The 21,208-nt window shown below is 52.9% G+C and overlaps 1 protein-coding gene across 1 annotated transcript in view; it reads right to left on the bottom strand.

Moving 5' to 3' along the window:
• The window catches only part of LOC129694176 (atlastin-3-like), a 31,021-nt gene extending 14,624 nt beyond the window's left edge, over positions 1-16,397 (bottom strand). The window contains exons 1-8 of the mRNA XM_055630895.1: positions 16,270-16,397; positions 14,757-14,901; positions 12,593-12,808; positions 11,061-11,204; positions 9,491-9,595; positions 6,912-6,962; positions 5,397-5,453; positions 3,897-3,989 (exon numbers count right to left, since the gene is read on the bottom strand). Of these exons, the coding sequence (XP_055486870.1) occupies positions 3,897-3,989; positions 5,397-5,453; positions 6,912-6,962; positions 9,491-9,595; positions 11,061-11,204; positions 12,593-12,802 (660 nt within the window). The 5' untranslated portion in view covers positions 12,803-12,808; positions 14,757-14,901; positions 16,270-16,397. The remainder of the gene's footprint in view (positions 1-3,896; positions 3,990-5,396; positions 5,454-6,911; positions 6,963-9,490; positions 9,596-11,060; positions 11,205-12,592; positions 12,809-14,756; positions 14,902-16,269) is intronic.
• Between the last annotated feature and the right edge of the window lie 4,811 nt (positions 16,398-21,208).

The following is a 21,208-nucleotide window of genomic DNA, read 5'->3' as shown; positions in this document are numbered from 1 at the left end:
TCTGTCTCCGACCGGAAGGCATTGCAGAGGGGTGGTGAAAATTGCCCAACGCATCCACCGGTTCCACGCTCCCCTCCATTGAGTCTGTCCAAAGCAAGCGTTGTCTGCGGAGGGAGCCTCAGCATCGCCAAGGACTTGCTCTCACCCCAACCATGGACTGTTTACCCTCCTACCATCCGGGAGGCGCTACAGGTCTCTCCGTTGCCGAACCAGCAGGTCGAGGAACAGCCTTTCCGGCGGCTGTCACTCTACTCAACAACGTACCTCGGTGACTGCCAATCACCACCCCCCCCCCCCAGGACACTTATTATTATTTATTCAAATTGTTTGCTATGTCGCTCTTCAAGGGAGATGCTAAATGCATTTCGTTGTCTCTGTACTGTACACTGACAATGACAATTAAAATTGAATCTGAATCTGAATCTGAGACAGGGAATACGATAAGAAACGTCGCACCACCCCCCCGAAAGAGACCAAAAACATGTGTTTCTCCCCCCACCCACAACCACCCCCAATAACACAAAATGAACTAAAACAGGACAAAAGAACAACAAAGAATAACGAAAGAATGGACGGACTGCAGGCGAGCCGCAGTGGCTAAGGCAGCACCGCCATCTTGAATGTGCAAGAATAGAAGCCTAAACTACCAAATTGGTGTCGCCAAGGAGTGCAGTAAAAGAAATGCAGTATAATGTGGATAAATGTGAGGTTATCCATTTTGGTGGCAAAAACAGGAAAGCAGACTATTATCTAAATGGTGGCCGATTGGGAAAGGGGGAGATGCAGCGAGACCTGGGTGTCATGGTACACCAGTCATTGAAGGTAGGCATGCAGGTGCAGCAGGCAGTAAAGAAAGCGAATGGTATGTTAGCTTTCATTGCAAAAGGATTTGAGTATAGGAGCAGAGAGGTTCTACTGCAGTTGTACAGGGTCTTGGTGAGACCACACCTGGAGTATTGCGTACAGTTTTGGTCTCCAAATCTGAGGAAGGACATTATTGCCATAGAGGGAGTACAGAGAAGGTTCACCAGACTGATTCCTGGGATGTCAGGACTGTCTTTATGAAGAAAGACTGGATAGACTTGGTTTATACTCTCTAGAATTTAGAAGATTGAGAGGGGATCTTATAGAAACTTACAAAAGTCTTAAGGGGTTGGACAGGCTAGATGCAGGAAGATTGTTCCCGATGTTGGGGAAGTCCAGGACAAGGGGTCACAGCTTAAGGATAAATGGGAAATCCTTTAAAACCGAGATGAGAAAGTCATTTTTCACACAGAGAGTGGTGAATCTCTGGAACTCTCTGCCACAGAGGGTAGTTGAGGCCACAGTCCATTGGCTATATTTAAGAGGGAGTTAGATGTGGCCCTTGTGGCTAAAGGGATCAGGGGGTATGGAGAGAAGGCAGGTATGGGATACTGAGTTGGATGATCAGCCATGATCATATTGAATGGCGAATGTGCAGGCTCGAAGGGGCCGAATGGCCTCTACTCCTGCACCTATTGTCTATGTTTCTATGTAATCTATGGTCCTGAGATCCTGGGATCCTGAGAACGATGCCGTCTGGAGCGATGCTCCTGGTAGGGCCACCCATGGCGGTAAGGGGGAGGGGGGAGGGGGGGGGAGAGGTCTCTGACAAAGAGCAATCCAACCAAGACCTCAACGGTGGAACAGGCGGAGGACGATGGCTGACCTTAGTGGAGCGTCACAGTCACAACGGCTGGGAAGGCGGATGAAGGCTGCGGCAGAAAAGGGTCTGCGGTCGTCTTGGACTCCACGCCACCGGATCCTGACCCAGATATGTCAAGGACCGTGTGGGGTGGCCGTCTGTGCACCAGTCTCCCCCCACGTTAAACAAAGTCACGCACATGAGCGGACAGTGATACTCGTTTCGATTATATGACTGGCGATTATAAGACTAATGGGACTTGTTTTGTCCCTGTCACACTAGAGGCAATATGCCCCAATATAAAGAGCCGATATGTAAACATAGCACATATATAAAACATAGAGTTTTAGTTTTAAAGATAGTTTTAGGATTGAGTTAGAGTGCGGGGATCGCTGGTTGGCACGGACTCGGTGGGCCGAAGGGCCTGTTTCCGCCCTGGATCTCTAAACCAAACTGAACTGGATACAGCACAGAAACAGGCCCATCGGGCCATCGGGTCCGTGCCGACCAGCGATCACCCCGTAAAAATCGCTGCAAGACCCGGTCGCAAAAGGTATTATTAGTTTTATAGGCCTCGAATAATAGTTATAATAGTTTTAAAATTACTGTCTCACTCCGCAACCTCTCGCAGCCCCAGGGTTTTATAAAGCAAACAATTAAAGGTATGTACCTTATTTTTACATTAAATGGGGCATGTATATAACCCTGTATATCAAGTTATCTATAGCGAGTAGTTCATTTTGGGCTTTTTATATCCCGCAGTATTTTTCTCGGCATTTGAGGGCACTAATCCAGCGCGATGTGAACGTTCTAAACCAGCGCGTTCACATGAACCCACTAGAAAGCCGATTTAAATGGGCATTTATTTACAGCAATTGAACACTAAATTCCTTCCATTTGGCCTATAAATTAACGTAAATTAGATATAAAAATCATGTTATAGTGTGAATTATTTGTGAATAATCTTTGGACACTTAGGCTATTTAAAAATGTTAATCTTTCCTTAAGAAATGGGTTTTTGACTATCCAAGATCACAGCTTTTTTGTAATGTCCATTGAAAATCAATAGGGAACAAGATGCTAATTTCCGAGTATGAAAATGGCCATAACTTTTTTAATACTTGAGATATGAAAGTGAATTTGGTGTCAAATTAAACTTATTGTTATGCTTTATCTGATGGGATAAATTGCAGACTTGATTTTTAAAATCTCAAAATTTTGTAACATTGCTACGTACACCGGCACTAATTTTTTACCGAAGCCAATCGACCTACAAACCCGCACGCCTTTGGAGTGCGGGAGGAAACCGGAGCACCCGGGGAAAACCCACGCAGGTCACGGGGAGAACGTGCAAACTCCGTGCAGACAGCGCCCGTGGTCAGGATCGAACACGGGTCTCTGGCGCCCGCCGCGAGGCAGCGGCTCTACCCGCTGCGCCACAAAATTTAATGCAGGCAAAATTACGAGAGCGCGCTTGAAACCCCTCCCGGAAGTGCCCCCCCCCCCCCCTCCGAAAACGTTGCCTCAGGCCGGGTGGAGTCGGATGTTCTCGACGTCATTGGGACTTCCGCGGACAATCGGCGGGTCGAATTAGCCTCTCCTGCAGCCGGAGGCCTGGAACTCCAGCGCTGGAACTCTGGGCCTCCGCGAGGAGTTCAACGGGACTGAAACGTTCCTCACGGAGGCCGGGACCTCTGTTGGTCCGGTGAGACGGATAATCCAGAAAGGCTCTAGAACCAAGGGGGCTAGGACATCAGTGGTGATCTGTGGTGACCATTTGCTCCTTTTACCCCATCCCCGCCCTATCCACTCACGCATAGCCCCCAACTCGCAGACGCTTCTAGAGAGGGAGGGGGAGTAGAGAGAGGGAGAGGAGGCAGAGACTGAGAGAGAGGGGCAGAGACAGAGGGGCAGAGAGGGAGAGAGGGAGGGGGAGAGAGGGGTGGAGTTGTGGGGGGGAGAGGCTGTGTCTCCAGTCCAAGACTCTCCCACTAGTGGAATCATCTTCTCCACATCCACTCTATCCAGGCCTTTCACTATTCGGCAAGTTGCAATGAGGTCCCCCCCATCCGTCTGAACTCCAGCGAGAACAGGCCCAGTGCCGACAAAGGCTCACCGTGTGTCGGAAGGAACTGCAGATGCTGGTTTACACTGAAGATAGACACAGGATGCCGGAGTAACTCAGCGGGATGCATCAGGACGGAGTTCGGGGGAATAGTGTGATCCTCACCTGCAGTCTCCTCTCCAGGAAGTTACTTCCTCCTTCCAATCCGTAAGGAAACTCATAGGGGAAGCTCCAGTCTCTCACCAGGAACAGCAGTGTCTGGGGGCAGAGTGGACGTCAGCTTGTTAAAATGGCCGCCGTCAGCTTGTTAAAATGGCCGCCGTCAGCTTGTTAAAATGGCCGCCGTCATCCGCGCTCTCCGTCTCTCTTTCCCAGGAGATGGCTGTAAATTTTGCCGAATGGTCGGGAAAATTACAGCCTCGGAATTTTAGTTTCAGAGGTACAGCAACTCGGAACCAGGCCCTTCGGCCCCACCGAGTTGACCACCACGACCAACATGTCCCAGCTACACTAGTCCCACCTGCCCGCGTTTGGTCCATATCCCTCCAAACCCGTCCTATCCATGTACCTGTCCTAACTGTTTCTTAAACGTCGGGATAGTCCCAGCCTCGACTACCTCCTCCGGGGAGAGAGAGGGGAGGGAGGGATGGGTAGGGGGAGAGGTGGAAGAGGGGTAGGGGGGAAGGGGGCGGAGGGAGAGAGAGAGAGGGGGTGGGGTAGAGAGGGAAGGGGGGGTGGGGGAGGAGAGAGGGATGGGGGTGGGAGGAGGAGGGGGAGGAGAGGGAGAGGGGGTGGGGAGAGGGAGATGGAGGGGGGGGTGAGAGAGGGGGGGGGGAGGGGGTGGGGAGGGGGAGAGAGGTGTGGGGGAGGGGGGGGAGATGGGGGTACCACCTCCAGTTTAAATTCCATTTGGAATATTTTGGAGGACCAGGAAACCAAGATCCAAGAGCTCTGGCAGCTCATTCCATACATCCTCTGTGTGGAAATGTTACCCCTCAGATTCCTATTAAATCTTTTCCCCCTTCACCTTGAACCCGTGTCCTCTGGTCCTCGATTCATAGAAACATAGAAATTAGGTAGAGGAGTAGGCCATTCGGCCCTTCGAGCCTGCACCGCCATTCAATATGATCATGGCTGATCATCAACTCAGTATCCCGTACCTGCCTTCTCTCCATACCCTCTGATCCCCTTGGCCACAAGGGCCACATCTAACTCCCTCTTAAATATAGCCAATGAACTGTGGCCTCAACTACCCTCTGTGGCAGAGAGTTCCAGAGATTCACCACTCTCTGTGTGAAAAAAGTTCTCCTCATCTCGGTTTTAAAGGATTTCCCCCTTATCCTTAAGCTGTGACCCCTTGTCCTGGACTTCCCCAACATCGGGAACAATCTTCCTGCATCTAGCCTGTCCAACCCCTTAAGAATTTTGTAAGTTTCCGTAAGATCCCCTCTCAATCTCCTAAATTCTAGAGATTCCGCTACTCTGGGCAAGAGACTCTGTGTGTCTACCTGATCCATTCCTCTCACCTCTGTAAGGTCAACCCTCATCCTCCTGCGCTCTAAGGAATGGAGTCCCAGCCTGCTCAACCTCTCTCTATAGCTCAGACCTGGTAACATCATCGTAAAACCCTGCCGTGTATTACACCTGAGGTGCCGATGGGCTTACCTGGAAGGGTTTGATCGAGGTTTCATCCATAGCTAGCCGCCCGTACTCAGTGAAGAGCTGCGAGGGGGGAACAAGGAGTTAGAGCTTTGCATCGACCTGGTATCAACAAGTTCAACAGAATCAACAAACTAGGCGTCCTTGTACACCAGTCACTGAAAGTTGCCGTGCAGGTACAGCAGGCAGTGAAGAAAGCTAATGGAATGTTGGCCTTCATAACAAGAGGATTTCAGTATAGGAGTAGAGAGGTTCTTCTGCAGTTGTATAGGGCTCTGGTAAGACCACATCTGGAGTATTGTGTACAGTTTTGGTCTCCTAATTTTGAGGAAGGACATCCTTGTGATTGAGGCAGTGCAGCGTAGGTTCACGAGATTGATCCCTGGGATGGCGGGACTGTCACATGAGGAAAGGTTGAAAAGACCAGGCTTGTATTCATTGGAGTTTAGAAGGATGAGGGGGTATCTTATAGAAACATATCAAATTATAAAAGGACTGGACAAGCTAGATGCAGGGAAAATGTTCCCAATGTTGGGCGAGTCCAGAACCAGGGGCCACACACAGTCTTAGAATAAAGGGGAGGCCATTTAAGACTGAGGTGAGAACAAACTTTTTCACCCAGAGAGTTGTGTGAATTTGTGGAATTCCCTGCCACAGAGGGCAGTGGAGGCCAAGTCACTGGATGGATTTAAGAGAGAGTTAGATAGAGTTCTAGGGGCTAGTGGAGTCAAGGGATGTGGGGAGAAGGCAGGCACGGGTTATTGATTGGGGATGATCAGCCATGATCACATTGAATGGTGGTGCTGGCTCGAAGGGCCGAATAGCCTCCTCCTGCACCTATTGTCTATTGTCTATCTATAAAAAATATCCATTGGCCTCCACAGCCGTCTGTGGCAATGAATTCCACAGATTCGCCACCCTCTAAAGAAATTCCTCCTTATCTCCTTCCTAAAGGAACATCCTTCAATTCTGAGGCTGCGCCCTCTGGTCCTAGACTCTCCTCTCCTCGTCCACTCTATCCAGGCCTTTCATTGACACCTCGATGCGACACAAAGGTTTCAGGTGACTAAAGGCCCTGTCCCACTTGCATGCGATTGCATGCGTTTGGCGCGACCAAACATGGTCGCTTGAGGCGTACGGGCACCTTATGGCCGCGTGGGGGCGGTCCCACTTAGAAGCGCGGAGTTGTTCGAGGCTCGTCCTGGCATGGCTCCGAAAATCTGCCAGTGCCCGAAAACGTGGCCCGCCAACGGCCTGTCGGCGCATTGCGGTCCTACGCAGTGTCTTGACGGCGTATGCCTAGCGCGAGGCATTGCGCGATGATGTCACCGCCTGGCGTGGCGTTACGTGATGACGTCACCGCCCGACGCCGTGCGACGCCCAAATTCAGTCGGCCCGCCTCCTGCCCAGCTGATTGGTGAGTATGACACAAATGATGTCCCGCGCGTACTTAGCGCGAACTCCGCTTCGGTTTGGTCGCGCCAAACGCATGCAAGTGGGACAGGCCCTTAGCACACCAACCTGTAGATGCTGCAAGTCATCTTCCTGTATGTTGTTGGTTATATTGTAGACCTGCGATAAAATAAACACACGTCTTCACCAAGACAAGCGAGCGGAATTCCAAATTACAGAGATAGTTGCGTTATATTAGCTTCTTGGAGACAAAAACAATCAGAGTTGATGAAAATCAGAGACAGACACGCGGGCAGTACAGTGGCACAGTGGCAGCGTTCACTTTAAAGATACAGCGCGAAAACAGGCCCTTCGGCCCACCGAGTCCGCACGGACCAGCGATCACCCCGTACACTAGCACTCTCCTAACAGGCCTGTCCCACTTTCACGACTTAATTCAAAACCTCTGGACCTAAAAAAAAAAAATCAAGATCCTGGTAATCTCCGAACTCCTGCGATCTTCCACGGCTATGTTCACGAACTCCTACGAGTCTGTCTACGAATCCCCACGGCTATTTCCATGCCCTCCTTACGAGTAAAAAGTTGCAATTTCTTTCATCCCGACCATTTTTTTACTCGTGGACATCTTTTTGCCGGGCTGGGAAAAACGTCCCGACTTACCTGATGCCACGAGTACCTACGGCTGGCATTACGAGCCGTTACGATACATCTACGGACTCCTACAGACTCATTACAAACATTCTGCCAGTATGAATCAAGGGGGAAACTCGGGAGAATTCGTGAATTACCTCATGAAAATTGGACAGGCCCTTAACACACACACACTGGTGACAATTTATAATTTTACCAACAAACCTGTACGCCTTTGGAACGTGGAAGGAAAGGATTTGAGTATAGGAGCAGGGAGGTTCTACTGCAGTTGTACAGGGTCTTGGTGAGACCACACCTGGAGTGTTGTGTACAGTTTTGGTCTCCAAATCTCAGGAAGGACGTTATTGTACAGAGAAGGTTCACCAGACTGATTCCTGGGATGTCAGGACTGTCTTATGAAGAAAGACTGGATAGACTCGGCTTGAACTCGCTAGAATTTAGGAGATTGAGGGGGGATCTTATAGAAACTTACAAAATTCTTAAGGGGTTGGACAGGCTAGATGCAGGAAGATTGGTCCCGATGTTGGGGAAGTCCAGAACAAGGGGTCACACAGTTTAAGGATAAGGGGGAAATCCTTTAGGACCAAGATGAGAAAAACATTTTTCACTCAGAGTGGTGAATCTCTGGAACTCTCTGCCACAGAAGGTAGTTGAGGCCAGAAAGGGTTTTTGGGAAGAAAGAGCTACTTTAAATTTAGTTGCATCTGGTTAGGTAACTATAGTAGGGTGGAGATTATTCCATGCTTTAATTGTGCGGGGGAAGAACGAATTGCTGTACGCGGTGTTTAAGAATGAACTGCAGATGCTGGAAGATCGAAGGCACACAGGAATGCTGGAGAAACTCAGCGGGTGCAGCAGCATCTATGGAGCGAAGGAAATAGGCAACGTTTCGGCCCGTTTTTTGGTTTTGGCAAATCAAAATTGGAAATTGTCCACCTAGTGTGTGTAGGATAGCGATTGTGTGTGTCGCTGGTCGGCGAGGACTCGGTGGGCCGAAGGGCCTGTTTCCGCGCTGTGTCTCTAAACTAAACCCCAAACCTTGCAGCTACCTCCCCCGACAATCCCTCAAGAGATACAAGATACAAGATACATTTAATTGTCATTTGGACCCCTTGAGGTCCAAACGAAATGCCGTTTCTGCAGACATACATTACAAACAAATAGACCCAAGAAATAACACAAATGACATTTTACGTAAACATCCGTAACATTGCGGTGATGGAAGGCCAAATAAAAGACTTATCTCTCCACTGGCACTGTGTGTGTCTGGTGGCCGACCTGTTTCCCCCCCCCCCCCCCCCCCCCCCGACGATGTCAAGAGTCAAGATAAAAGTCAAATTGCCCCCGGCTGGCCGATGGCGATTGTCCCGCGGCCATTAAAGCCACGCCGGGCCTGGTGCGAGGTTATCGCACACCGGGTCTTGGTGTTGAAGCCCCCGGGTGGTGCGTGCGCTCGCAGAGTCCCGCGGCCCATTCCAAGCCGCGCGGGGCGGAGATGTCAGGCCCCGCTCCAGGAGCTCTTCAACCCCGCAACTCGGGCGGGAGAAGTCGCCGTTGCGAGAGCCCTGAAAAGCGGTCACCCTCCAGGGAACCGCGGGCTCCCGGTGCCGCCGTCCGCCAGACCTGCAGTTGAAGAGCCTCCGAATCTGCTCCGGATGGTCGGGCCGCAGCAGCAGCAGCAGCGCTCCTCCACCGCTCCACCCGCTCCGTACTCGGCCAGCTCCGCGACGGCGACGGTGAGTCGTCGGCACCAGAGTCCCCGGTCTTCTCCTGTTGGAGGCCGCTCCTCATTGCAGCCCCAACGATAACGGAGACCCGACGAGAAAAGGTCGGGTCTCCCGTGCAGGGAGAGATTTAAAAAGTTTCCCCCTCCCTCCCACCCCACACACACACACACACACCCCAACAAAAAATAACAAAAACTACATAAAAACATAGACAGAAAATAATAAAACGCGGACGGGCTGCAGAGGCCGCTGCTGACGATAGTCGCGCCGCCCACCGCCCTCAGCGCCAGGCCCGTCATCCCGCCATACCTGGACTGAGCTGGTCATGGTACTGAGGGCAAATATGGTGGCGCAGTCCTTCACTGTCGATTGGCTGTCAAAGGCACCCTGTGTGTCCAACAGCAGCACAGCAACCTGGGCGGGGAGAGGACAAAGGGGAAAGGGCAGAGGTCATCGGCAGCTGACGGGTGCTTACTAACTACGGTGATAGGAGTAGAATTTGGCCATTCGGCCCATCAAGTCTACCATTCAATCGTGGCTGGTCTATCTCTCCCTCCTAACCCCATTCTCCTGCCGTCTCCCCATTACCCCTGACACCCGCACTAATCAAGAATCTATCTCTATCTCTGCCTTAAAAATATCCATTGACTTGTGGCCTCCACAGCCGTCTGTGTGGCAAAGAATTCCACAGATTCACCACCCTCTGGCTAAAGACATTTCTCCTCATCTTCTTCCAAAAAGAACGTCCTTTAATTCTGAGGCTGTGCCCTCTGGCCCTGGACTCTCCCACTAATGGAAACATCCTCTCCACATCCACTCTATCCAGGCCGTTCGCTATTCTGTACGTTTCAATGAAGTCCCCCCGTACGATGAGCGTTTGTCGGCGCTGGGCCCGTACTCTGCTGGAGTTTAGAAGGATGAGGGGGGTGGGGGGGCCTCATTGAAACTTAGCGAATAGTGGGCGGCCCGGATAGAGTGGATGTGGAGAGGATGTTTCCACTAGTGGGAGAATCTAGGACCAGAGGGCGCAGCCTCAGAATTAAAGGGCGTACTATTAGAAAGGCAGAGTTAGGTTTAGCTCTTAGGACTAACGGAATCAAGGGATATGGGGAGAAAGCAGGAACGGGGTACGGATTTTAGATGGTCAGATTGAATGGCTCGAAGGGACATAGAAACATAGAAAATAGGTGTAGGAGTAGGCCATTCGGCCCTTCGAGCCTGCACCGCCATTCAATATGATCATGGCTGATCATCCAACTCAGTATCCCATCACTGCCTTCTCTCCATACCCCCTGATCCCTTTAGCCACAAGGGCCACATCTAACTCCCTCTTAAACATAGCCAATGAACTGTGTGGCCTCAACTACCTTCTGTGGCAGAGAATTCCACAGATTCACCACTCTCTGTGTGTGAAAAAAAATGTTTTTCTCATCTCGGTCCTAAAAGATTTCCCCCTTATCCTTAAACTGTGTGTGTGTGGCCCCTTGTTCTGGACTTCCCCAACATCGGGAACAATCTTCCTGCATCTAGCCTGTCCAACCCCTTAAGAAATTTTGTAATGTTTTTCTCATCTCGGTCCTTAAAGATTTCCCCCTTATCCTTAAACTGTGTGTGTGGCCCCTTGTCCTGGACTTCCCCAACATCGGGAACAATCTTCCTGCATCTAGCCTGTCCAACCCCTTAAGAATTTTGTACGTTTCTATAAGATCCCCCCCTTCAATCTTCTAAATTCCAGCGAGTACAAGCCCGAGTCTATCCAGTCTTTCTTCATATGAAAGTGCTGCCATCCCAGGACGAATGGCCTCCTGCTGTGTCACTATGAACCCACAGGCGTGAGTGTGCGGTGGCGTCGGTGCCGAGGGAAGCTTCCGGAACCTACCCGGTTTCCGCTGGGCTTCTTGATGACGAAGACCTCGGTCCATATCTGTATCCCGTTGGTGTCGGGGTCCGAGCCCCCCCTCCAGGAGAATCCGGTCAGAGGCTTGTCATCCCGGCCCAGCCAGTTTGTTGTGTTGCCCATTTTCTGTGGAGGAGAGAGGGGGGGGGGGGGGACTGTTACCGGGCAGATTGGCGTCTGCGGGCGACGGCGAGAGCGTGGGTTCAAACCCGGGCAGCGGGTCAACGGTGGACGGGGGTGGAGAGATCACCAGGGGTAAACCAGCTGGTTTACGGGGTTAGGGAGAGGGATTATCAGGGGGTAAACTAGCTGGTGTATGGGGTTAGGGGGTGTCAAATGCAAGATGCAGGAAGATTGTTCACGATGTTGGGGAAGTCCTGAACTACGGGCCTCGGTGAGTTTAAGGATCACCCCCCCCCCCCCCCCCCCCCCCCCAGACACTTATTAATCTGTATTTTTATTCCACAGATCGTTTGCTATGTTCGCTCTACTCTAGAATTGGGAGATGCTAAATGCATTTCGTTGTCTCTTACTGTACACTGACAATGACAATTAAGGGGTTGACAGGCTGAATGCTGAATCTGAATCTGAACTAGGGGTCACACAGTTTAAGGATAAGGGGGAAGTCTTTTAGGACCAAGATGAGAAAAGAAAAATGTCACACAGAGAGTGGTGAATCTGTGGAATTCTCTGCCACAGAGGGTAGTTGAGGCCACACAGTTCATTGGCTATATTTAAGAGGGAGTTAGATGTGGCCCTTGTGGCTAAAGGCATCAGGGGGTATGGAGAGAAGGCAGGGACGGGATACTGAGTTGGATTCAGATTCAGATTCAATTTTAATTGTCATTGTCAGTGTACAGTACAGAGACAACGAAATGCATTGATCAGCCATGATCATATTGAATGGCAGTGCAGGCTCAAAGGGCCGAATGGCCTACTCCTGCACCTATTGTCTATGTAAACTAGTTGGTATATGGGGTTAGGGGGATGAACAGGTTGGGGTAAACTGGTCTCTAACAGGTTTAGGGCGAGGGGTAGTGACATGTATGGCATTCCAGAAGTCCAGAACCAGGGGCCACACACACACAGTCTTAGAATAAAGGGGAGGTCATTTAAATCTGAGGTGAGAAAAAACGTTTTCACCCAGAGAGTTGTGTGAATTTGTGGAATTCCCTGCCACAGAAGGCAGTGGAGGCCAAATCACTGGATGGATTTAAGAGAGAGTTAGATAGAGCTCTAGGGGCTAGTGGAGTCAAGGGATATGGGGAGAAGGCAGGCACGGGTTATTGATTGGGGACGATCAGCCATGATCACAATGAATGGCGAATGGTGCTGGCTCGAAGGGGCCGAATGGCCTCCTACTGCACATGTTTTCTGTTTCTATGTATTGTGTCGTGTTGCACTGCAGTAAGTGGGAATGTGGTTGGTGTATCTGGGACACGTGACTCTTGCCCGGGGACAGAGGGAGTGGCCGCGGTGTGTGTGGGGGGAGGTGTCGTGCGGTTCAGCAGTACCTGCTTGTACAGGTAACGCAGGAGGAAGTCCAGGAGGAAGGATTTGCCTTTGCGAAAGGCCCCGGCCACGGACAGCACCATCACGTTGAGGTCGCGGATGGACGGGCTCAGCAGGATGCTCTCGAGCGCCTTGACGTTCAGCGAGAAGGTGTGATCATCCTTGCTCACGTGGATGATCTGCAGGGACTTTGCCAGCGGGCAGGCAGACATCACCTCCTGCGGGCGCCATTTGTACGGGCAGAGGGTGAGTGCTGGCTGGGAACGTCGGCTGCAGCCGGCACCGGTGCCCCCACATTATCCCCTATCCCCTCGCCGCTACTCACCCTCACCCCCCCACCCTCCCTCCCTCCCTCCCTCCCACTGCACAGTGCCCCCCCCCCCCCTCACCGCAGCAAGCACACAAAAAGAGTTTGAGGGCTTCTTTGCGTGTGGAAGGGGGTGGGGGGTGCTCGCAAACTACAATACTTCGAAGGATCTGCCTTTGGTTCAATGGCTGTGAATGGACAGGGCGCGGAGAAGATTTACGAGGATGTTGCTGGGACTCGAGGGGCCTGAGCTACAGCTACAGGGATAGGTTGGGGCAAAGGGCTGGGACTATATTTCCTTGGAGCGCAGGAGGATGAAGGGTGATCTTATAGAGGTGTACAATATAAGATCTATCTCACCAGAGGAATAGATCGGGTAGACGCACAGAGTCTCTTGCCCAGAGTTGGGGAATCGAGGACCAGAGGATATAAGTTTAAGTTGTAGGGGGGAGGGGTGAGGGGGGGGGGAAAGAAAGGTTTAATAGGAGTCTGAGAGTCAATTTCTTTTACACAGAGGGTGGTGGGTGTATGGAACGAGCTGCCGGAGGAGGTAGTTGAGGCTTGGACCATCATAACATTTAAGAGACATTTGGACAGGTACATGGATAGGATGGGTTTCGAGGGATACGGACCAAGTGGGACTAGTGTAGGCATGTGGGTCGGCACGGGCAAGTTGGGCCGAAGGGCCTGCTTCCGCCTGGTGTGAGTCTCGTACTGGATGAGTGTCCCCCGTTCCTTCACCCCATGGACATTGCAACGGGTGTAACCGATGGGGAACAAGGGGTCACAGCTTAAGGATCCAGAACAAGGGGGTCACAGCTTAAGGATAAGGAGGAAATCTTTTAGGACCGAGATGAGAAAAACATTTTTCACACAGAGAGAGTGGTGAATCTGTGGAATTCTCTGCCACAGAAGGTAGTTGAGACCACACAGTTCATTGGCTATATTTAAGAGGGAGTTAGATGTGGCCCTTGTGGCTAAAGGGATCAGGTGGTATGGAGAGAAGGCAGGTACGGGATACTGAGTTGGATGATCAGCCATGATCATATTGAATGGCGTCATTTGAATACCCAGCTTATGATATTCATGGTGATTTTCTAAAATGTTCCAGTCTCTTGAGTGGCAATTGGAAAAGCTGCAGATGTAATGCCCCTATTCAAAAATAGAGGTGAATGAAAAGTAGCAAGCTGCAGACCAAATTAATCTGTGGGAAGGAGTATAGGAGCAGGGAGGTTCTACTGCAGTTGTACAGGGTCTTGGTGAGACCACACCTGGAGTATTGCGTACAGTTTTGGTCTCCAAATCTGAGGAAATACATTATTGCCATAGAGGGAGTACAGAGAAGGTTCACCAGACTGATTCCTGGGATGTCAGGACTGTCTTATGAAGAAAGACTGGATAGACTTGGTTTATACTCTCTAGAATTTAGGAGATTGAGAGGGGATCTTATAGAAACTTACAAAATTCTTAAGGGGTTGGACAGGCTAGATGCAGGAAGATTGCTCCCGATGTTGGGGAAGTCCAGGACAAGGGGTCACGGCTTAAGGATAAGGGGGAAATCCTTTAAAATCGAGATTAGAAGAACATTTTTCACACAGAGAGTGGTGAATCTCTGGAACTCTCTGCCACAGAGGGTAGTTGAGGCCAGTTCATTGGCTATATTTAAGAGGGAGTTAGATGTGGCCCTTGTCGCTAAGGGGATCAGGGGGTATGGAGAGAAGGCAGGTACGGGATACTGAGTTGGATGATCAGCCATGATCATATTGAATGGCGGTGCAGGCTCGAAGGGCCGAATGGCCTCTACTCCTGTACCTACTTTCTATGTTTCTATGTTTCTATGAGCAGGCGGGTATGCGGACCTGTCCAACGTCCAAGACACACAGTTGACGGGATTCGGGGAACTCCCAGGAGAACGTGCACGACTCCTCTGCAAATCCAGTTCGGCTGTTTCACCTCACGCGCTCGACTTAGCTCACAGTAAAAAATAATCTGTTGTCGGGAATTCTGTAATTAAAACAGATGGCGCACAATCAAACCAACACAGCAACTGTCAGTGACTGTAGATGATGGCTCTAAATCAGATTATAGATTGGTTATAGATTAAAATCTGGTATTGATCACTGGCTATAGATGATAGCTGTCAATTAGAGGTTTTTACAGATTAAAGGACTGTCCCACTTTCCCAAGGAATTCACGAATTCTCCCGAGTTTTCAAACTCGCAGAATGTTCGTAACGAGCCGGTAGGAGTCCGTGGATATATCACCCTCCACTGGGCCTCCTCCACCTACACTGGGCCTCCTCCACCCTCCACTGGGACTCACCCTCCACTGGGCCTCACCCTCCACTGGGCCTCACCCTCCACTGGGCCTCCTCCACCTACACTGGGCCTCCTCCACCCTCCACTGGGCCTCCTCCACCCTCCACTGGGCCTCCTCCCCCCTCCACTGGGCCTCACCCCCCACTCGGCCTCCACTGGGCCTCCTCCACCCTCCACTGGGCCTCCTCCCCCCTCCACTGGGCCTCCTCCCCCTCCACTGGGCCTCCTCCCCCCCTCCACTGGGCCTCCCTCCACCCTCCACTGGGCCTCCCCCCTCCACTGGGCCTCACCCTCCCCCCCTCCACTGGGCCTCCACCCCTCCTCCACTCCACTGGGCCTCCTCCCCCCTCCACTGGGCCTCACCCTCCACTGGGCCTCACCCCCCCCCTCCACTGGGCCTCACCCTCCACTAGGCCTCCTCCCCCCTCCACTGGGCCTCCTCCCCCCCTCCACTGGGCCTCCTCCCCCTCCACTGGGCCCTCACCCTCCACTGGCCTCCTCCCCCCCTCCACTGGGCCTCCTCCCCCCTCCACTGGGCCTCCTCCCTCCCCCTCCACCTGGGCCTCCCCCCTCCACTGGGCTCCTCCACCCCTCCACTGGGCCTCCTCCCCCCTCCACTGGGCCTCCTCCCCCCCCTCCACTGGGCCTCACCCTCCACTGGGCCTCCTCCCCCTCCACTGGGCCTCCTCCCCCCTCCACTGGGCCTCCTCCACCCCCTCCACTGGGCCTCACCCTCCACTGGGCCTCACCCTCCACTGGGCCTCCTCCACCTCCACCTCCACTGGGCCTCCTCCCCTCCACTGGGGCCTCACCCTCCACTGGGCCCTCACCTCCACCCTCCACTGGGCCTCCTCCACCTCCACTGGGCCTCACCCTCCACTGGGCCTCCTCCACCTCCACCTCCACCCTCCACTGGGCCTCCCCCCCCTCCACTGGGCCCTCCCCCCTCCACTGGGCCTCACCCTCCACTGGGCCTCCTCCCCCTCCACCCTCCACTGGGCCTCCACCACCCTACACTGGGCCTCACCCACCTCCACCCTCCACTGGGCCTCACCCTCCACTGGGCCTCCTCCACCTCCCCCTCCACCATCTCCGCCGCTGCTCGGTGCCGGCCCCAGCGCGTTGCCTCCCCAACCCGTCGCCATGGCGACACAAGCGGCCGCGGCGCCCGCCGGGAGCTGCAGTCCGCGCCCCGCCCACCCCCCGTGTCGCGGCGCGTCGCCAGGACTACAATCCCAGCGCCCACCGCGGCGCCCGCCGCCATGTTGCGATGCAACGCCCAAGGACTACAATCCCAGCGCCCGCCGCCATGTTGCGATGCAACGCCCAGGGACTACAATCCCAGCGCCCGCCGCCAGGGACTACAATCCCAGCGCCCGCCGCCATGTTGCGATGCTACGCCCAGGGACTACAATCCCAGCGCCCGCCGCCATGTTGCGATGCTACGCCCAGGGACTACAATCCCAGCGCCCGCCGCCATGTTGCGATGCTACGCCCAGGGACTACAATCCCAGCGCCCGCCGCCATGTTGCGATGCAACGCCCAGGGACTACAATCCCAGCGCCCGCCGCCATGTTGCGATGACTACAATCCCAGCGCCCGCCGGGAGTTGTAGTCCCTTGGACACGGCACAACCTCGCTGCGGACGGTAACTGGACTACAGCTCCCAGCGGCCAACGGGGATGCTGCCACAGGAGGCAAGACTTGGTCCACCCAGCCCCTCTACTATTGTCAATACTAGTCTAGTTTTTAAGAGGGAACTGTGCAGATGCTGGAGAATCGAAGGTTACACAAAAAAGCTGGAGAAACTCAGCGGGTGCAGCAGCATCTATGGAGCGAAGGAAATAGGCAACGTTTCGGGCCGAAACCCTTCTTCAGACTAGTCTAGTTTTATTTGGTTTAGTTGTTCTGCTTAATTTTTATATTGTATTCAATTTATTGTCATTATCTCATAAGAGACAACGGAATGGATTTTCCTTACAGTCAAGTTACGTAAAAATAAATAATAAATAAATAGACAAAAAACTTAGTTTAGTTTTGCTGAGTTTACTTCAGTTTATTTTTGTTTATAGTTTAGTAAAGTAGTAAACACTGCCCAGTCCATCATCGGCTCTGACCTCCCTTCCATCGAGGGGATCTATCGCAGTCGCTGCCTCAAAAAGGCTGGCGGTATCATCAAGGACCCACACACCATCCTGGCCACACACTCATCTCCCCGCTGCCTTCAGGTAGAAGGTACAGGAGCCTGAAGACTGCAACATCCAGGTTCAGGAATAGCTACTTCCCCACAGCCATCAGGCTATTAAACCTGGCTCGGACAAAACTCTGATTATTAATAACCCATCATCTGTTATTTGCACTTGATCAGTTTATTTATCCATGTGTGTGTATATATATATATATCATGGTATATGGACACACTGATCTGGTTTGTAGTAAATGCCTACTATGTTCTGTGTGCTGAAGCAAAGCAAGAATTTCATTGTCCTATACAGGGACACATGACAATAAACTCACTTGAAATTGAACGAGTTTAGCTTAGTTGAGTTAACTTGAGTTCAGTTTCCTGTCACATGTACCGAGGTACAGTGAAAAGCTTTGTTGCACTCCCTGTGAGTTTTTTCCCCGTGGGTTTTCTCTAGGTTCCTCCCACCCGTCCCAAAGACGTGCAGGTTCGTGGGCTAATTTGACTTCTGTAAATTAATCCTGTTGTGTAGAACTAGTGTACTGGTCGGCCCTGACGATGGGCCGAAAGGCCTGTTTCAGAGCAGAGAGGTTCTACTGCAGTTGTACAGGGTCTTGGTGAGACCACACCTGGAGTATTGCGTACAGTTTTGGTCTCCAAATCTGAGGAAGGACATTATTGCCATAGAGGGAGTGCAGAGAAGGTTCACCAGACTGATTCCTGGGATGTCAGGACTGTCTTATGAAGAAAGACTGGATAGACTTGGTTATACTCTCTAGAATTTAGGAGATTGAGAGGGGATCTTATAGAAACTTACAAAATTCTTAAGGGGTTGGACAGGCTAGATGCAGGAAGATTGCTCCCGATGTTGGGGAAGTCCAGGACAAGGGGTCACAGCTTAAGGATAAGGGGGAAATCCTTTAAAACCGAGATGAGAAGAACTTTTTTTCACACAGAGAGTGGTGAATCTCTGGAACTCTCTGCCACAGAGGGTAGTTTGAGGCCAGTTCATTGGCTATATTTAAGAGGGAGTTAGATGTGGCCCTTGTGGCTAAGGGATCAGGGGGTATGGAGAGAAGGCAGGAACAGGATACTGAGTTGGATGATCAGCCATTATCATATTGAATGGCGGTGCAGGCTCGAAGGGCCGAATGGCCTCTACTCCTGCACCTAATTTCTATGTTTCTATGTTTCTATGTTTCCACGCGGTATCTCTAAACTAAAGGTGGATAGTTCCTTGAAAAATATTCACACAGACAAGAATTGCAAGAGTCAAAGGTGTTTAATACACCAGTAAAATTAACAATAAAATTCTTAAAGTAACCGATACTCGATAAAACACTAGATTTAAATTGGACTTCAAATGGACACTTATCAATTTAGCAAATTATCAAATGCCCTTGAACATGACCCGTACAAAGTGTCGCAGTAACTCAGCGGGTCACAATCTCCTCTCCCTCTGTCCCTCCCGCACCCTAGTCCTCCTGTTGGCATCCGTATATCCCTTCGTTATCACCTTACCGCAACCAACAACGGAGCATTGTGGGCTCCACCTTTCCTCGGTCATCGGTGCCGGTTCTGATTTGTTCTTTGTGTCTTTTCGTTCCTCTGGTTTAACCTCTCCCCTGAAGAAAAGTCTCGACCCGAAACGTCACCCGTTCCTTCTCTCCAGAGATGCTGCCTGTCCCGCTGAGTTGCTCCAGCACTGTGTGTGCCCTTTGGATTAACTGCGTGGGTGAAAGCCAACGACAACTCGCTCCATTTGATTGAAGAATTATCTCTATTGTACAGCAGTTCAAAGTTCAATTCCTGCTTAGAAGATTTTAATCCCGCTTCCGGCTACGGGAGTCTGATCGTCCCGGCAACGGGAAGCTCGAGGAGAACAAAGAAGGGACGAGATTGAACTTATTTTCGCCGTCCATCACAGTGAGGAAAGCGGAGAAGTCACTGTGGTGGATGTTCGTGTTAAAATGCACTGTGTGTGTTCTGTTGCTTTTCATTGGTACGAGTGTGCGGCAAATCAAATTCCTGGTACGTTGCCAAACAGACTTGGCTAATAAAGTATGATTCTGATTCTGATTAATTATGTATAGTCTCCGCTTGGTCACGGGGGAGAGCGTACAAACTCCACACAGACAGCACCAGCAGTCCGGAATCGTCACTCCTTCTGTTTGCGATAGGAGCTGAATAGTTTGACGCAGGCCAGTGCTGTGCCAAGAAAAGCTGTTCCAACAACAATGTTAGTCACTGCTTCCGTTACCTAAGGGGGCAAACACAGAGAGAGAGAGAGAGAGAGAGAGGGGGTGAGGTGGGCCTTGGGAGTCACACGCACGCACACACACACACACACACACAGTGAGAGAGAGAGAGAGAGGAGGGATGGGGAGGGGGGAGAGGGAGAGGGGGGAGGGAGGGGAGAGGGAGGGGGGGGGAGGGGTAAGGGGAGGAAGAGAGAGAAAGGGAGGGAGGGAGAGAAAACGGAGGAGGAGGAGGGAGAAGAGGAAGACGGGGAGTTGGAGGGAGGAAGCGGGAGGAATGTGGGAAAGGGTGGGAAAGGGAGAAGGAAGGGAGAGGAAGGCGGGGAGGGGTGGAAGGGGGAGGGGTACAGGGAGGGGGAGAGAGGGGGACAGGAAGCGAAAGGTGGGGGATGGGAGGGGGCGGGGAGGTGGACAGGGTGGTGGGGGGAAGGAGAATGTAGGGGAGGAGAGGGGTGGGCTAGAAGAGGGCAGGGAGGGTAGGTGGACAGGCGGAGGGAGGGGGAGGTTGCGGGGAGGGGGCGGGGGAGGGGGAGGTGGAGCTGACCTGTGGGGAGGGGAGGGGGAGGGGGAGGGAGGGTGGAGGGGAGGGGGAGGGGAGCGACCTGTGGGGAGGGCGGGGGCAGGGGAGGGGGGGGAGGGGGAGGGGGAGGAGGGGGGGGGAGAGAGGGAGGGGGAGGAGGAGAGAGAAAAAGGGGAGGGGAGGGGGGAGGGAGGGGGAACGGGGGAGGGGAGGGGGAGGGGGAGGGGGAGGAGGGAGGAGGGGAGGGGGAGGTGGAGCTGACTGTGGGGGAGGGGGGAGGGAAGGGGAGGGGGGAGGGGGAGGGGTAGGGGAGGAGGGGACACCATGAAATTAACCTGTGGGGAGTGGCCACCCCGTAGCGGAGCTGGTTGGCGAAGTGTTGGCAGTTTGCTACTGACGACGCTGTACTCGATGAGAGCGCGCGACCCGCTCGGTGCGCCTCTTTGGCGATGACGTGCGGTGGGTGGTGCGGCCGGCGGCCCGTCCAGTTGTTTGACCCGCCAGCGGTCAGTCCCGGGCCACCACCCTCAGCTGATCCTTACGCACGTACGCCTTGTTCGTTGCCACTGACATGAGGCTGCTAGAACCAGCAGGACACATCTCAACTGGAGGGAAGGGGGGGAGGGAGGGAGAGGGAGGGGGGGGGGGGGGGGAGGGGGAGGGGGAGAGGGGGGGGAGAGAGGGGGAGGGAGGGGAGAGAGGGAGAGGGGGGGAGAGGGGGAGAGGGGGGAGAGAGGGAGAAAGGGGGGGGGGAGGGGGGGAGGGAGAGGGGGAGAGGGGTAGAGAGAGGGAGACACGGAGGGGGAGGCGTGGCTCCTCCGGCCAACACTGTCCATTTGTCCAGGGAGTGAGAGAGGGGGAGAGAGGGAGAGGGGAGTGGGGGAGGAGGGGGAGAGGGGGAGGGGGGAGGCGGAGGAGAGTGGGGTGCGAGGGGGGAAGAGGGAGGGGGAGGAGAGGGGAAGGGGGAGAAGGGAAAAAGGACAAAGAGGGAGAAAGGGAGAGAGGGACAGGTGGACAAGGGAGGAAGAGG

Source organism: Leucoraja erinacea, unplaced genomic scaffold (assembly GCF_028641065.1).
Source record: "Leucoraja erinacea ecotype New England unplaced genomic scaffold, Leri_hhj_1 Leri_568S, whole genome shotgun sequence".
NCBI classification, from domain to species: domain Eukaryota; kingdom Metazoa; phylum Chordata; class Chondrichthyes; order Rajiformes; family Rajidae; genus Leucoraja; species Leucoraja erinaceus.
The sequence above is the reverse complement of the archived record's forward strand: the minus strand, read 5'-3'. Positions and strand labels throughout refer to the sequence as shown.